Source organism: Lagopus muta, chromosome 1, assembly GCF_023343835.1.
Source record: "Lagopus muta isolate bLagMut1 chromosome 1, bLagMut1 primary, whole genome shotgun sequence".
Taxonomy (NCBI): Eukaryota; Metazoa; Chordata; class Aves; order Galliformes; family Phasianidae; genus Lagopus; species Lagopus muta.
The window spans coordinates 51,093,869-51,112,306 of record NC_064433.1 but is presented as its reverse complement, the minus strand read 5'-3'; the positions used below and the strand labels follow the sequence as shown (position 1 = coordinate 51,112,306).

Here is an 18,438-nt window from a genome sequence, read left to right as displayed (position 1 = left end):
CATCTTTCTACTCAGATTCCAGGAAGAAGAGGATCTGACTACATCCCTTCAAGTATTATTCAAGACCACGCTGAGGCAAAATAACCACTTCCTCGCGAGTATTTAGAGGAATGCCCTTTAGTGAATCCTGTGACTTTGCAGCTAGGAGGGAAATAGGTCAGGCATTCTACCTGAAGCAGTTAGTAAGCCCAGAACCAGAAAATAAAGAAAAACAAACAATAAAAAAAGATCACCTCTCCTCCCAACCCTCTTTGCACTGGTAATGGAGGGAATATTATAGTAAAATGATGGTCAATACTAATTAAATGCAGGGGAGCCATCATAAATGAACAACTTGCAGTGAAAGGCATTAGTGATATTAAGGGCTCCTTACTTCTCAGCCTCCAACCGAGGATATTTTGGGTAGCTCGCTACAACCTTCTGCACTAATCTAGATACTTCACAAATTATCAGTTCCTAAGATAGCAGTAAAACAGCATTTCAAATCACATAGCTCTTCATCCGAGTAGGAAGGCATGCACTGAGGCAAACCCATGCCCCCTCCTGTCCCAGCTCCCAGGTATGTGGGATCAGCTTCCCAACCACTTGCAGAAGATACGCGCTGCGGAGCAGTGAGTTTTTTCCTAAGACGAGGACTGAAGGAAATGGCACTGCCGTATCAGGTTCCCTTTGCACTGCCATCCCTCCTAGGCAATGCTACATGCAACTTCTGCCATCCCGAGGCTGCCCTGTGAGTTTGCTTTTACTCTGGCACATCTGAAAGCGCTCAGGAAAGGTGATAAAGGGAAAAAGCCCTTAAGAATAAGCCTTTCTTCACCAGCAGTTAAATTCCTACTTATCCCAACAGTTACAGACACAATCCATAGGCCCACATCAAACAAACAAGTCCTTACATCAGGGCAAGCGAGCTGCAGGTCCATCCTTCAATCTCCGGGGGAGATTCTCCTGGAAAAGGGCCTGGCCAGGACTCCTCTCACACAAACCTCTGCTGCTGACATGGTGCCCGCAGCGCTAAACCGAGGTCCTACGACAAACAGCAGAAGGGAGGCAAGAACTAGGGGGTACACAGAGGCAGAAAGTCAGGTAACGCATAAACAAGCACCGCGTTCAGAACGGCAATGAAAGAAAAAGAGCATGAGGCCGTGGGATACAAGAAGAGCAATCCCCTTCAGACAGCTCATGCAAGGGGGACACCAAACCAAGGAGCAAATAGCGAATAAGCTGAGGGAGAGGGGGCTGCCATCCTCCAAGCAAGGAAAAGGGCTGGGGAATAGCGATAGCTCCCAAGTGAATCCCTCAGTGTGAGGAAAAAGCTCTTTCTTCACCACCACCCCCCTTTTTTTGAGGGAAGGGTGGGGAAAGGGGGAAGGAGGAGATGCTGGAGCATCCAGCTTGCCAGAAGGAAGGAGATCCCAAAGAAGCAATACGGGGACAGGAGGAGAGGCTGTCCTGGCACTCGGGCTCCCCTGCAGACAGTTCAAACAAAGGAGGATGATCTCCTACAACAGGATGCTTCGCACATTTGTGAGGTGGCTGTCATGATGGGCATGATCTCTGGTCCCCAAATCCACCCCCACTGCCTGAGCCCAGAGCGAGCACAGACCGCTGTCATGGGAGGTAGGGAGACAGGGGAAAAGAACAAGGCAGAGTAAAGAAAAGGAGATAGAGAGGCCTTTAATGAGTCAGCTGCTGCTCCGATTTAAATAAGATCTCCATTTATGGAGCTCTGTCTTTTTTTTTTTTTTTTTCCCTTTTTTTTTTTTTTTTTAAATCATTGGCTGAACGAGCAACTTTGGGCCGTGCAAGGTTGTCTCTAGCTGCACATGGGGTCTGGGAGGGAAAGGGTTATGGAAGGGGGAAGGGATGAAAACCTCTGGAAAAAATGAGACTGCTCGCTGGTTCGTTTTAACAAGGACATAAATTAGTCTCAAAGCCACAAACGCCATCACCTCCCTGAGCCCTGGGCAGAGCACAGCGAGCGAAACACGTGCCAAGATAAACGGCTCTGGCTGGAGCTGCTGAGGGGTGCTGGGGGACAGGAGGGGGCACACCGGCAGCAAAGGCACCTCGGATGGTGCCGCAAAATGGAGCCCAGTGATCCCACAACCTCACAAAAGGGGACCTTCAGATGTTCCTGCCTACACCCACATCAAAAGGCAGCCACTCGAGGCGGAGAAGGAGGGAAACCGGGGTGCTGCAGGCTGGAAATAGCAGCTTTCCCTGCTCTGGCTTTAATTACGGCGAGTAGCCCTTCCTCCTCCTCCTCCTCTTCCCAGCTTGGAAGAAGGCCCGCGCGCAGGCAGCAGCCCAGGTGAAAGCTCCATCGCGGCAGCAGGGAGGGGAGCAGACAATGGCGGGGTGATTCATTACAAAGGCACACGGCCCTGCGCGCAGCACTGCCACATGGGCTGTGGGACTCCCGACAGAGGCAGAGCTCCCCTCCCGCCCCCTGAGATGCTCAACACCTTCCCCCTCTCCCAGCTCTGATGGGAAACAGATTCGGAGGAAAACGCCAGCACGGCACTGGGCTGTCCAAGAAAGGGAGGGCTTTGTGCTCCGCGCAAGCCAGCAGCCTCGCCATGCACCACAAGGAGAAAAAGCCCTTAAACGTGGAATTCCCATCCACCCAAGAGTTTCTCTTTCATCTGCAATTAGCACATGTTGTACTGGGCTCCGTTTAACACTCATTTTCACCGATTTAGGATTAAGCGGGGGGGGGGAGGGGGGGTGAATCAGAGCAGGGTGCTTTCTGTTAATGAATCTGAGCTCTTGCTCTCAATTAGCTATTTAGGTTTCCTCTTCTTCCCTTCCAGCACCTCCCGTCTATCACTATTTCCATTCTCCTCACCAGCTGCAATCTACCTTGTCTCACCATCCCCTCGTGCCTATACAAGAGCTCATCTCCCAGATTTCCAAAGGAAACGGGCAAGCTGCTCCCTAAAAAGCAACAGACAAGGCAGACAGCGGCGTCTGGAGATGGAACCAAGCAGAGCAAGGCACTGCTACAGCAATGCCGAATTCATTCAGCAGCTCCAGGTACCAGCAGCGTGGACTTTTCATAAGCTAAATGGAGCCCCAAGGAAGCAAGTTCACAAGCTGTGAATGAGGCCACGCCACTGCAGCATGCTGTGGACGGGGACATCGCCCTCAAGATGCCACCGTCCCCCATGCAGCCCAGCACTGCGGTGCTCACCTAAGCGAGCATCATCATCATCCCCAGAGCCCCAGCCAGGGGAAGCCCAAGCTCTGCTCCTTACTGTCGGGCTTTTCTCACACGTGCATCTTCCTCAACATCAGTGCATCACTATGCAGTGCAAACCCTGCAATCCTAGCCTGGGTACTGCATGCTCTTAAGACAGCTATAATGCAAGGTCAAGCAATGCGAACAATGTGCGGTCCACAAGGATATCTAAGATCCATTACAGTAGGAAAAGACCACTAAGGTCATCTAGCCCAACCGCATCCCAAAGCTCTAGGTGAATTTCCATTTGCCCTCCCGTTTCACCAAGTGCTCCAGCAGCACCCCATCCTCCCCAGCACCTCTTTCTCCAAATCAGGCAGCTCTGAGGTGCCAGCTCCCAGGCACACACTGACCGCACACGCTCAGCGCCATCCCGCACTGCATAACGGTGGTGGCAGGGAGCACCCTGCATATAAAGCTGTGCATAGCAACTCCAGAATGTGCCCATGGGCATCCCCCTCCATCCAGCCTGGCACAGCCCGAGCATGTAGCCACACACAAACGGACCCCGCCTGTGAAGAGACAGCTTTTCTCCATCACTCACGGAACTAAACATAGGTTGAGAGTGCCTCCGGAGATTTCTGCAGAGCTCTTCAGCCTCAAAACAGAAAGCCTCGGTCCAGATATAAAGGAATCAGTAATGGATGGGACGAAACAGCAGGAGCAGAGGTGGGGCTTGGGAGATACCTTACTACATAGGACAGAGACCCATTTTTCAGCCCCTGACAATGGAAGTGGGATGGGAGATGGAAGGGTCAGAGAGGGTGTCCCTCCCTGCAGCAGATTGCTCGGCCCCGTGCAGCGGGACATGCAGAGCTCGGTCAGGGCTGGCACAGAGGGACACAGCCAGGGGCAACGAGTGCAGCCAGGGCTACAGTGTGCATCTGGGTAGGAAAATGCAAAGCTCCGCAGGAAAGAAAGAAGAAAAAACCCGAACTGAAGAAAAGTTCCTTGTGAGAGCTCTTCCCTCCACCTCCCCTCAGGAATATCCCCCCAAGGTTCCCAGCTCCGCAAGGCACTGCGGGGCATTATATAATGCCCAACTCCAAAGGATTCTAGCTCTGCGATGCCGCTCTCCTCCTCCCTTTGCCCCCCTCCCTCCGGTGGCGACTTGCAGATGCCATGCCAAAAATAACAAGTTTTTTTGTTGGTTTTTTTTTTTAAAAAAAAAAGAAAAGAAAAAAAACGACCCAAATCCCAAACCATGTAGCAGCCTTACAAGGCGAGCAGCGGGCGATGCACACCCCTCAACCGCCGGGCAGCTCTCGGTTCCGGGGGTGGCCGCTCACCTTTGTGCTCCCGGGTCCGGCGGCCGCAGCCCCGCTCTCCCTAGAGGGCAGTGCGGGACCCCCGCGCCAGGTGAGCGGCGGAGCGCCGGGGCTCTCTCGCACCCACCCCCCACCCCCCGGGCTCCGGCAGAGCCCCGCGCTGCCCTCTCGCCTCCGAGACAAAGCCGGGCACGGCAGCCGCCCGCCAGCCTTACCTGAGTTACCATTTTCTTTTTCTCCATAAACCAAAATGGGGGAAACCCGACAACAGAAGAGGAAAAAGGGAAGGGAGAAGGGGAAAAAGGGGGGGGGAGGGGGAAAGGGGGGAAAGAGAGGGTTGGAAAAAAAAAAAAAAAAAAAAAACTGGGGAAAAAAAAAAAAGCAGCAGCCCCGAGGAGGCAGGCAGGCGGGCGGGCGGCGGGTGCCTGCGCTGCACTGCCTTGCCGGCGCGGTGCCCCCCGAGCCCTTTTTCCTCCCTTTCTTCTCTCGTGTTCCTCCCTTTCTTCCCCCTTCCTCCCGCCGCCCCCCCCCGGCTCATCCAGATGGCTGCGGGAAGCACCGCCCCCGAATGCCGAAGGTAATTAATGCGAGCCAGGCCCGCCTCCGCCCCGCCCGCCTCGGCTCCGAAAGGGGTTCCGCGGCTTCGGGAGCTCCGGCCGCCCCCTGCCCGGCGGAGCGGCGCTACCCCGGGCCGGACGCCGCGGGGCGGAGGGGCGCGTCCCGGCGCGTCCCGGCGCGGGGTGCCGAGCTGTCAGCCCCGCACAAAGGGGAGCGGAGGGGGTGCGCGGCCCGGGTGCTGAACCGGAAGCAGTAGCAGCGCCGGGAGCTGCGTTTCGTTCGTGATAAAAACCGGAGGGCGCCGGGCTCCTTCCCAGCTTGCCTATTTCCCCATTTCCGCACCTTCCCATTTATCTTCAGTGAGCATCTGGCCCTTACTACCTCCGCACCTGAGCTGCCCGCGGCTGGCGGCATTCCTTCCCTATAGAGTCCAGGAAGGGCCCACTGCTGGTGCCTCACAGAGCAGCCGGACCCCAGGCACCCAGATTTCCCCAACGTGCTACACAGAGATGCCAAGCAGCGGGCACGGTTCCTCAGCCAGAGCAGAGTGCTGAGCTGAGCTGCCCTTCTTCTTAACCCCAGGCCCTCAAGGGGCTCCCCAGGCTTTTCCAGCAGAAAAGACAGCTCAGTAAAACCTTTCATCCCTGTTTGCTCTCCTTTGCATTTGTATCCCCTGTTATAACTTAGATATGTACGCCTAGTGGTGATTCTTCACGGCCTTGTGTTGCTGTGCTGCTCCATGCTGCTTCCCAATCTGATGGCTGCAAACACACCTCTGCCTCCCTCCCTTCCTCCTGTTCAGCCAAAGGGCAGCAGGAGTACACCTCGCAGCCCAGCTCCCTCCTTTGCTGTGAAAAGCCAGAGCAAGCTGCTGCCTCACTGCTCTGCTGAGATGCAGAGAGCCCCAGCGGGCAGCCCGCTGTGTGGTCCTCTGGGAGGCAGCCAGGCCCCACATGGCCCCATGGGGCTCTGACTCAGAGTCCATGTTCTCCTGAGTTATTTCATCCTCTCCACTAACTCACTTTTGAAGACGCTACAGGTTTGCAGGCCATATTGCACAACCAGGGAAAGTCTTGGATTTTTTTTTCTCCCTCTATTACAAACCTGAGATTCCACAGCGCAATTCTGGGTCAAAACATGGTGACCTCCTTATCCCTTCACCATGGCAAAGCTCTGAGTTTTAGCTACGTGCATCTCATCTTCAGCCCTCTGTAAATCAATCAAACTTAATTCAACTTTCGCATTCACCTGGTTTCCACTGTGCCACAGGGTGGAAATTTCTTGTCACAGATGGAAGGATATAGCACAGACCTTTAGAATCATCAGAATCATTAAGGTTGGAAAAGACCTCAAAGATCACCTGGTCCAACAGCCAGCCCATCCCCACCATGCCCACTGACCACATCCCTCAGTGCCACATCCACATGGCTCTGGAACACCTCCAGGGATGGTGACTGCATCACCTCCCTGGGCAGCCTGTGCCACCGCAGCACCACTCCTTCTGAGAAGTAATCTTTCCCAATATCCAACCTGCCATAGAGGTGTGCTACATTCATCCCATCTCTTCTCAGTGAAACAGCATCATTTTCTAATCCATTCTGGCCTCCACCTTAGGAACCCTCAGAAATATCTGCCACAGAAGAGCCCTTTGCAGAAAGGAGAGAATGGGTAAGCGCCTACTCAAACACTGTGCCCTGCCCTGCGTTGCCTCCTGCCCCCCTGCTGGTACAACTGCTCTGAGCCTGTGCCAGAGGACTGGGGATTCCCATCGGTCTGAAGCATCTCCTCTCTCTTGCTTGAAGTCTATCTACCTTTGCTCCTGTTTGGCAAAAGAAAACACCCAATTTCTAATGGACAAGTTCAGGCAACAAGAATCACAGGTCCACAGGAGATCTGACTGCCCCCAGCCCATCTGAACTGAATATCTAATACAGAGTTTCAAGAGCTTGCAGAATACCACTGAGAACAAGATGGCATTTGTTAACACTTGAGGTCTTTGTTGTCTTGGGATCACCCTGGAGCCAACAAAGCAACATCCAATAATAAGGCAGATAAAATTAATTGGTTGATCCATGCCAGTCATCTTTCCCCCTGAGGACTAGGGTACAAGCACTGTCTGATGGTCAAGCACAATAAGCTTGGTGGGCTCCCACTCAGCTGCCCCTTTATGCCTTCTATAAAAGGGAAACAAGGACCCCAACTGCAGAACAGGCTGCTGAAAGCAATCAGAATGCACAAACAGAGCTAAGCACTGGAAGCCCAAGGAACATACTGCTTGGAGCCATGAGATCATCCCTTCCTACTTGCTGCATTTATTCAAAAAACATATATTCAGAACAGATCTAGATGCCAATACTTGTGGTTCTCAAGGGGGTTTGCGCATCACAGGCACACACACACTGAAACTTCATTCCTGCACTGTGAAGTGGCATTATAGCACCACAGAATCATTAAGGTTGGAAAAGACCTCACAGATCACCTGGTCTAGCTGCCAGCCCATCCCCACCATGCCCACTGACCAGTCCCTCAGTGCCACATCCACACGGCTCTGGAACACCTCCAGGGATGGTGACTCCACCACCTCCATGGGCAGCCTGTGCCACTGCAGCACTGCTCTTCTCTTCCTGAGAAGACATTTTCCCTAATATCCAACCTGTGCTCGCCTCAGATGTATCTGATGACACAGTTTCTATCATTCACACCCTATCAGGAAATGAGTTGGATGAGACCGTTCAAGCAGTAGGCGATAGAGCAAGGCTGCTGGGATCACGCTGGAGAGGGCACAACTAGGGAACTAACCTTCAGCTGGCCCAAGTGGTTTATATGTACACTTCCAAAGTGACAGAAATGGAGAGAGAAGAGAAAGCCACAACCACTCTGCTTTCAGTAAGTTTCAGGACTTTTTCTTTTGCTATGCCTCTAATTCCCCTGTGCCGCTAGGGTGGAAAGAAAGCACAGCCTTCGATTTTAACATCCCATTACCTGCATTTCTGTGCTGGCTCAAGTTTAGATGGAGCAAACCTGCCAGCTGGATCAAGGCCAGAGGGAGAATAAAAAAGGTTCAAGTGCAAAGAACCAATTTATCAGGGACAAATCTTAACAACCAAAAGACACACTTCTGGTGGTGGAGCCTATTCATGTACGTAACAAAACCCGCGGTACAAGGTAACCTAACAAAATACTCTTTAGCAGCTATCTGAACTATCTCAGGGTAGATAATCTTCACCTCGTAGTCTACCTTTCACATTTTCTGGATGGATTTGAGGCCTCTGAGGATGAGGAATGCTGACACTGAATAGCCGAGGGCTGCAGAGAGAACATCATCCTCCACTTGGCTCCGAAAGCATTCGAGCCTGACCCACGGCCTCTGGCTCCTCCAAGACTTCACAGGACGGGCCAGGAACGCACACGTGTGCTCCAAATATAGCCCCCTCCCCAGCAAGGCTCGAGCAAAGCGCTGCACCCATTCCTCCCGCCCTACAGATCCTTGCTGGGTCTTCAAGAATGGGAAGGTGACAAACAAGACTTTGCTCAAGGTTTTGTTGGTGGTTTCAGGGGAGGGAGGAGGAAAGCGGGCGAGCAGCCGCTCCCGGTGGCTTGCCAGCCCCGTAGGGACAGGCTGCAGTCACACTCACAAGTCACATGCCCTGGACAAAGCAGCGAGGCACTTGACAACACAGCAGTTGGCAGAGCGTGACATTGCTGTCAAATCACACCCCCCCATCAAAAAAAAAAAAAAAAAAAAAAAAAAGTATTTTAAAAGCCAAAAATGCAAAACAAAGCACACAGGTCTCAAACACTGCAGTCCGGAAGTGCCAAACAGGAGCACTCGCATGCAAGGAGGCTCAAGGCAGAGCCTCTGGGGAGCCGAGGCCTGGCACGCGCTGAGCAGCGCCCTACCCAACCTGCGCACAGGCTGTGGCGTGCCCCAGGAGCAAGCACCGCGCTGCCGTACAGATGCCGCTCTCCTTCCGCTTACCTGGACGACTGGGTATTGATAATCCATACAATACACACCATACATAGCCAAAGATCCTCCAGGTGAAGGCCAAGAGGACGCGGGACTGGAGGCTTCAGACGCGAGCCTCCGTCTCTCAGCCTGGTGGGAAGGACTCTGGCAGCCCTGCGCAGTGCTTGGCTCAGGCCTCTGGGGCCACTCAGGTTGACACTGGCTCAGCTGAAAATAAAAAGGCGCTGCCTGGCTCGGCTCGGCTCAGCCCCTCTCTTCTGGGATCCAGCAAGGCAGCGCTCAACCATACGCAGCGGAGGCTCCTAAAATTAGAAATCCCGTACAGAGAATGGCCCTGGAAGCCTCGACTGCGCGGCGTCCTGCAGTGCCCGGGCAGCAAGTGGCGCGGCTGCCGGGGAGCAGGGAAGGCAGGATCCTCGCTGCAGCCACCGGGGATGGAAGGAAGCAGACAGCATTTCGGATCTGAAGAGAGCATATGTTCTGGGCTCTAGGTGCGTCAGAGGGAACGCTCCCAATCCAGGACAGAGAAAAACATATGGGACCGCTCCTCCCCCAACCCCAAACTCTCCTTGCCGCCCCAGGCAGGGACAGGTGCTAGGATTAGCATCGCAGAACCCTTTGGTGCTGCGGAGGGGGGCAGAGCAGAGCGGCCACCTCGGTGCCTCGCGCCAAGGGATCTCTTTCGGGCTGGGTATCGGCTGACGCCTCGCCCTCGCTCCGCACCGGGGCCGGGCAGCTGCCAGGGGGGAGCCAGGCGAGGGGACCCCAGGGCCAGCGGGTCACCCGCTGTCAGCTGTCCCGCTCCCCCCGAGGGTTTCAGCGCTGCCCTGGGGCCATGGGGCAAAGCCAGTTGTTGTGCCCGTTTTTGGAAGCGTCCCCCTCCCCGGCACCTTTTCCAAAGACACAGGCGCGTTCCCGGGGAGGGATAACTGACGGGGACAGATGTTGGATTGCTCTGACAAAAACGGCCAGCAGGTTCACCCGGCCCGGCCCCTTGTGCCGGACGCATTACGGAAACCCGAGAGCCCACCAGTGATTCTTAGAAGACACCACACGGGCGGGGGATGAGCGCCCACGGCAAAGAGCGTGAGTTGCTGCCCATGGCTGCGCTGAGTCTACCAAATGGTCGGCAGCCCAAACCTACACATAATTCCAGCTGTCCTCTGAGCAGGTGAAGCACCCTCCCTCTGAGGCTTCCAAACTGAGAATGCTACAGTGATCAAAACAAAGGAAAGCTCTGCAAATCCCCTCTACTCTTTCCAGTGCACACCGTGTGGTGGTTTGTAGTCTGGGTTTTTTTTTTCATTTGATTGTTTTCTTTCACCACTTCTGATCTTTAGCTCCTATGTAGTGCAGCTGGGTACTACCTACATGCTCTTTCCATGGTTCTCAAAGCCATTTCTGCACGACAGCATTCAGAGATTATCAGCTTTAGAGCCAAGAGAGCTGGGTTTCCTTCTCTCATTCTCTCTGCCCCCTTACTGCATTCTTGTGGTTACTTCACTTTACTTCAGACACCAAAACAAAAAAAAAAGAACTGAAAGTCTGAGCTCCCTTCAGAGTTAATTTCTAGTTTTTTTCTTTCTTTTTTTCTTTTTCTCCCAAGAAGTTATATTACCTAGTGCAGTTTGCACGCACGGCACCTCACAATGTGGGGACAGGTGCCCAAATCGCAGCCTCTGACCTCTCCACCAGCAGGGCAGTTCCTGGCGTGTCCTCTGCCCCCAACACTCTTTTTGCTGGGGCCCTTTGAAGAAGGACAGCTAGGAGACACATGAGCAGCAATTACAGTTGCCACCCACTCTCATCAGCTTTCCTAGGGCCACTTCAGGCCAAATTTGGGAGTATAAAGCTTGCCATTTGCTACTTCTTAAACACCACCAACAAAACACTTCTATAGTTGTTGTTTCTGTCTGAAGATTTGCACAGACAACAGAGAAATTAATTGTCCGTAAGTGGGAAAGCAGCTATGCTGCTAAACCTCCTTGCTGCAGAAGGATGATGCCCAAACGGATGTCCATCTTCTGCCTTTGCCCAGTTGACGTGACCCCTGCCTCAGACCAACTATCTGGAGCTCACCTCCAGCAGATTATCACAGAATTGCTTGAGCTGGAAGTTACCCTTAAAGACCATCTAGTTCACCTCCCCTGCAATGAACAGGGACACCCACAGCTAGATCAGGATGCTCAGAGCCCCTCCAGCTTGACCTTGGGATGATTGACCTCTCCAGGGATGAGGCATCCACCATTTCTCTGGGTGACCTGATCCAGTGCCTCGCTGCCCTTACTGTAAGAATCCTTTTTCTTATATCCAGACAGAATCTCCTCTTCTTTAGTTGTAAACTCTCTCCCCTTGTTCTATCCCAAGAGACCCTGCTGAAGAGTCTGTCCCCTATCTTTATCAAAGCCCCCCTTTAATTACTTAGATTGCTTGGCTTCCCTTCACTGCCATCCCTGCAAGCCACACTGCAGGGCACAGACTGGATCTGGTTTCCTCTCAGCAGCCAGTGCTTTTCTTTCTTCCTCCTTCCTGTAACCACATGTTCAATAGGTGTCTGCCCCTCATTCTTTTGCACAGCTCATTATTATGCACCCAGGCAATTTAGATCTCCAATAACATCTGTTTATGAAAAGGCATTAATTTACAAAAACCCAAAGTCTTTTTCCACATCTTGTTTTTGCTACTCCATATTACTGCCCGAGGTTTTAAAAGCAAATCCCTAACTAAGTTAAAAACCTTACATTTATTTCACAATCCAATTTTTGTTATTTTCAACCGGGCCTCCAGGGAATAAACCATTTCCAAATCCTAGTGCAGATATCTTGCTATCTATAAATAACTGTCAAACAGGCACAACAAAACAAGGGAAGGGGGGGAGCAGGGAGTATCACCCAGCCTCCTGGTTGCTTCAGCTACGGCAGATCCACACACAACTGCAATGCTTTCGAATTCTTAATGCAGATTGAAGAACTTTGCCTTAACCAACATTAGGAGACCTGGGTGACAACGCAGCAACAAGGCATCACATCCCCCACCTCCCAGAGAAAACTGAATTACATAAACCAGCTTTAAACTTGAACCTGCCAGTACAGACACAGCAGGACTACCCACACTTTACTGCCCAGCAATGAACTACTGTCCATATAGCTGGTCTACCACTGCACGTTGACCTGCAACAACAGTATTAGTCAAATATAAGAAGGCTGCACTCCATAATTTTATTCAGAGATAAATGCCCAACTACATTACCATATAACTTGCTATGTACACGTATTTCCAGTAACACAAGTTAGGTAACCGTGGTAAAACCATAGCTTTGTTCCTGCAAATGCTTACGCAGACAAAAAATCCTAAAATCACAGCAGTATTCAAGCTGGAAGAGACCTTCTGACACAAAGAATCAGATCAGCTGTTACTATACATATATAGGTTATAACATAACCTAGTCTCTTCCTAAGGTTCAGCAGGCTACATCTTAGAATCAGGTTCTGCAGCTATGCTTGCTCCCCTGGGCAAGAGCCTAGAACATCACCCGCCAGCAGCTGGGGGCTGTGTTCATCTTGGGCTTAAAGTTATTCCTGAACAATTTCTGCTTGTCCTTTGTTCCTATGCCAGTGCTGTCCTCCGGCTTAAACGTATTTTCTCCTTCCCTTACAATTAACCTCCCTGATGTATCCCCTCTAAACAAGCAGCTGTTCCAGTCTTTTCTCACAACAGGCTTTCTATTCCCCAATCTCTAGAAGCCTTTTCTTCCACCTGAGCTAGCCTGCATTCATCTTTTCTCTTCTTTTCTGAATAAAAAAAGACATTAGCCAGAATAAGATGGTTAGCAGCTAATGTGTTTCACAGTTCCAGCACTAAACTGCACCTTCTTTCGCCTCCTTAGCGCCTTCCGCTGTGGCACCACCATCATGCTGTAGATCTGCGCTACAACAGGACTTATCAACCCATTAAGGAAACAAATTGTTACTTTAAAGAGCTAGGTTGACCTGGCACAGCCATGTTCTGATGAAGTTGTGCTGTATTTTAACCCATTCTTCATTAGTGCCCTAGTCTTTAATTACTATTTTCATCTCAGATTTTGCATACAAGAGGCTGGACCAACAGGTCTGTACTTACTCAGGTCATCCCCCACAAAGAGAGCTGTGACGCTTCCTTTTCTCCAAGCAAATGATACCACTCCTGATTCGATAGCATTAGTAAAACTTGCATTAGATCTGCAGCTTGGTTCTCTCGCTTTCAGACTCAGGCAGCATTGCTACCCAAGCAGACCCGTTCCCCAGCCCACACACACCAGGGCCCACGACATGTCTCTAACATGGCTGCTCCTACCCTAATTCCACGCCTGCTACCCATCCTCTGTGCCCATGATCAACTCTTTCAACAACACAAAAACTTTTGCTTTTGTTCATATCTCCCTTACAGGTATGTATATATATATATATATCCTAGATATATATACAAATATCTTAGGTGTATCTATTTATCTATCTATCTTATCCTACAGATTTATCTTCCTTAACTATCTTGTCCTCAACACTGAGTGGCCCCACACCCTTCTTTCTCCTTCATTGTATTTTCACAACCTGTCACCCATTTTCTTAGAAACATTTGCAAGGTTTAATTCAGCTAAATTTTTGGCAGTTTACCCCTTTATCCCCACATTTCTTGACACTGAAGACAGAGCAGGCTCTGCCGATTCTTTATCGTCTCTTGTAAACTCTCTTTTCACACCCACCATCCTTTCTAAAATGATTATGGCTCCACTTAAGTTGAAGTTTTTACATACAAGCTTTTCCTTCCTTTACTTGTATCATCAGGAATATGCATCCAAAGTACTACTGACAAAAAGAAAAAACAGTAAAATCCCCCCCACCACACAGCTCTACATTCGAGTGTCTCACCTTTCAATCCAGCTCACTGACCTCATTAAAGATGTAACTTCATGTACTGAAGTTTGTACCACCATCACCCAGTCCCAGGCTGGGGACATGGAGGCTTCTGAACAGTTTGTTTTCCTGCAGCAGTCGCACTGGCTATGATACATCCACTGTCTCAACAACAGACGATGCTACGGTGAAGAAATCTTCCAACCCTATTATTATTAGCAGCATTTGTTCTCCAAGCCGTATCTGAGAAATTAAAGTTTCTCGTACTAATATTTATCTCTATAATGGTTCTGGGTATAATATCATTTCACAGATTCGAGTCTGTATCCGAATCCAATCCTAGGAGAGATTTCAGCAGACTCACAGGGCTCCCCCTGGGACCTCTTTTACCATTCTTCCCCACAGCAATTTTGACCAGGAATAGATCCTGTGTTATCAGTATTACTCTTTTTTCTTCTTTACAGTCTACTGCATACAATACAGCCTATCACCTTTTACATCTACCCTATCTGAACCACACATAATCTCAAATACATGTTAAAGTCACGATTACTATTCTTGCAGATTGATATTATCCCTATAATATCCAGTTTCATGTTCTGCACCAGTAGCTCTGGTTCCTCTACTGCTATTTCTAATGCCAGGAGCCTGAAAAAAAAAACCAAGCCTGGTGTGTTTGCATATTTACCGATCTCACAGCTCCCTCTACTAACAGCATCACCCATCTAGTTAGTGCTGAATTTGATTATCCTTTCTGTAACATTGAATTTTATGATTTTCCATCTCCTACCAACCCCATCACTTTGCCTAGAGACACTGTTTTACATGCCACTGTAGCAGCGTTTACCTGATTTTCCTCTTTCTGTGTGCCGAGCAAGGCACGGAGATTACACAAGTTTTTCCCAACGTTCTCAAAACCTAGGATTTTATTTCACATGCACAGCTCTCTTTGATGTCTGCAGACTGAGGAGAGTTTTTGGAAAACACAAGACCACAACCCTGGGCTTTGCTTTGCCTGCTCTCCTCGGGCTGCACAGAGCCAGCATGCTAAGCCACAACTCCAAGTACAGTCACACGGACACAGAGCAGCTATGATCTCCCAGTGCATCTGTGGTAGATATTTGCCATGGACATATTTTTCACAAATTGCTAAAAATCACAGTAGTGTGGGGTTACAGCCATACAGCATGGAGTCTGAGCTATTTCCATGCTGTACAGTTGTTACACCACACTGATCTTTACTAAGGAAATTATACCAAGTTTCATTTTATAAACTGAATTTATAAAATCTTCAGTATAATTCTCTGTTCTCCAGACAAATTAATCTAAGCCTTATCTAGTTACTCCCTCTAAAGAGCTCTTACCTCCGCTGATTCTAACTCTCCATCGCTAGAAGCCTGGCTGATGCTCTTCCTCTCACCCACCAAAAATGGCATCTTTAACAATTAGCCAATCACTACATCTGCTAAACTGGGTCATCAGGGATCTGATGAGCAGCATACAATATGTCTCTGCTTTTTAAAGACTGATGTAAATGTAGGAAACATGCCAGCAAGCAAGGATGCATTTTCTGGCTGGGTATGTACTGATTTCCACAGCAGCTAAATAGATCAAGCAGCTCAGCCAGCTCACACCGATGTTAACAAACAGCACACGGGTACCAGGACTGCATCTTTAAAACTGCAAGAGATTCTTCATTTTGCACCAAAGCAAGTCCCACAGCCTGGGCACAACGTGGCCTTTGCTCATGCCTGGTGAGAAGTGCACTGCAAAGCCATCACTCCCAGACAGGGCTGCATTTTATGGCCTTCTGGTTTGGTTGGTTGTTTGGTGTTTGTAAGGGCAAGTTTTTTTTGATCATTTTCTTCCAAATTTGATATAACCTAACTAGAACAAAGAGCTGGTGACGGATCAGCTATTCAGGAGAGTAAACAACTCAGCACCAAGCCACCGTGGGTTTTTGCCAGTGAAACACGTTAAGCATGCTAATGCTCAAGATCAGGGATGAGATGCATTAAGCAGAAATGGAACCAGCAGGTCTGGGGGATGAGGAGCAGCAGCAGCAGAAGCAAACAGGAGCGTGTTGGATCAGTGTAATAAGGACATCACAGAGAAGCAATTCAATGTTCTGCTAAAATCATAGGAACCACTGCTCTCCCGAACCTGGTCTGATTAGTTAGTGTTACTGATTCTTTACATTCATTAGGATTAATGTTCCTAAACCACATTAGTACAAATGAAATTACCCAAAAAATACGCTTTGAATCCAAGGCAATTAAAATCCCTCTGGCAAAAGAGCTAAGAAGCCCAAAGCTAGAGAGAGTGGCCAATATCGAGTTACATGTAGCGGAGAAGATAGCCCCATCACAGCGCTGCTCCTGCCAAGGAAATCTCTCGGGCACACAATGGGACCTCAGTCATTACCTCCTCCTGCTTTCATGGACACAATTCAAGACTTTAAGAAGTTTAAAAGAGAAAAATACCAAAGACCTTATTTAATAAAATGGAAGCTCTCGAATAGTTTCTGTTCATTTCCTTTCCCCTCAGAGCGCTGGAGATTTCCCTTTTCAATCATCTTCTGCTGCACATTCTCCATTCGCAAAGCAATGTGCCCCTATCGAAGTGTTAACGCTCAACTTTCAGCTTCCTTCACAATACCTACTTTAATATCTATACCTAGTTCATAAGACAATTAAAACAACAACAAAAAAAACCCTTTCCCTATGACCACAAACTACAGATATCTAAAAAAAAGCAAAAAGGATGGGAAAAGCAGTTAAGGGAAGAAACCAGAATCCAGAAGAATATCCCCAGCACTGATTGCAGAAGTAGCAATGCCTAACGTGAAACCATCTGCACACATCTGCACAGTCAATACAAGCAACCGATTTTCCCAAGGCACTGCTCCACAGGCTTTTATGGCCACATTAAATAGCAGCTGGAAGACTTGCTGTCAGCCCCGAGGAACAGCGATGGTCTCAGCCCAGGCCCAACATGGAGCCACAGATTTCCCAGCACAACTGTGTGGGCTGAGCCCTTGGGAATGCTGCTCCAACAGTGATAGAGCCATCAGACAGATTTTTGAGTTAATGGGAGCAAAGCTTCCAAGATGCGTGAAATTATACCCTCGCCTTCCTCTGTAAAACATCATCTGGACCACTCAGACACCTTCATTTCTGACATAAGATGGGAGTGAGGAGGGGAGAGCATAAATTCTACTCCTACAGCCAGTACAGCATCTTCCCTTAAGCTGCAGCATATGCATGCAGGTCAGGGAGCTCAGGAGACTTGGGCATCCTAAAAGGCAAAGACTCATACAATCATTAAGGTTGGAAAAGACCTCTGAGATCACCTGGTCCAACCATCAGCCCATCCCCACCATGCCCACTGACCATGTCCTCAGTGCCACATCCACACGGCTCTGGAACACCTCCAGGCACAGTGACCCCACCACCTCCCTGGGCAGCCTGTGCCACTGCAGCAAGGCTCTTTATTAGAAGAATTTTTACCTAACATCCAATCTAAAACTCCTAGACAGACTCAAGCGAAGGCTTAAGGGACAGTGAGAGACATTCCTTTATTAGTGATGGAGTTTGTTTGCCTCTACCACTCCCAAAGGAAGCTTTGTAGTCCTGAAACCGATCTAAAGAAGCTGAGCAGCTAGGCAAGATGCACACTCTGAACTCGGTCATAAGATACCTGCATCCTGTTACTGTCCTCTGCTCTTCCCTGCAACACCTACACTTAGCTATTAAATATTAATGGTTTGTCTAGACTGGAAAACTAGCGCAGTTTTAAAACACAGTTGCAAACACACAGCAAAAGAGGACAGGTCAGAACTGAAAATAATTATTTCCTAAGTACCACTTATTTTCAAAGCCTAAACACACTCTGCTTTAGGGAAGGGCATGGAAAATGGAGGCAGAGCCAGGACACCATGTGAGCATGCTAGAGCAGCACAGTGCAAGACCTCTGATTACTGGAAAACTGGCTTTTTCAGTTTTTAGAGCTTTCTTGCAGCCATCCAGTAGAACAGGAGCATTGGCAAGCCCCAGAAGCCTACAAAATAAAGCATGAAAAAGCTCGGATCTTCCTCAAGCAGAATCCAGGATCCCCGAATACCCAATCCATGCAGTTAAAGTTGTCAAGAAAGACAGAGTGAAGTTGCAAGATAGTGAAGTCTCCTCATCCTGAATTTAGAGCAGTGTACGCAGGAGCATCCCGAACTTGGTGAAACCTCATACTAATACAGGGGTTGTATACACACAACCTCAGCTGCCAAACAAAGCCCCAGAGTCTATTCAGGCAAAATTGAGACTGCCCAAAGTCAGACTCTTAAATTATTACAGAGGAGAAATGTATGGTGGTGGGGAACCTCATCTGAACTTCGAAAAATCCACTGTCAGAAGACTGCGCTCCCAAAACTTACATTTTAGGCATCATGCTAGCTAACAAGCCAGCTCCCAGGAAGACAGCTTTAACAGGACAATAACTCACAAAAATGTATTAGTG

At 49.6% G+C, this 18,438-nt stretch overlaps 1 protein-coding gene across 21 annotated transcripts in view; it reads right to left on the bottom strand.

Annotated features, from left to right (window-relative positions):
• Positions 1-18,438, bottom strand: part of RBFOX2 (RNA binding fox-1 homolog 2) — a 159,688-nt gene that overhangs the window by 72,287 nt on the left and 68,963 nt on the right. The window contains exons 1-2 of one of the 21 annotated variants that reach the window (XM_048934289.1): positions 9,047-9,650; positions 894-1,024 (exon numbers count right to left, since the gene is read on the bottom strand). The exons of 15 other annotated variants lie outside the window; for them this stretch is intronic. In XM_048934289.1, coding sequence (XP_048790246.1) covers positions 894-920 — 27 coding nt within the window. In that variant the 5' untranslated portion in view covers positions 921-1,024; positions 9,047-9,650. 5 more of the 21 variants (XM_048934284.1, XM_048934286.1, XM_048934290.1 and 2 more) reach the window with 5 other exon arrangements.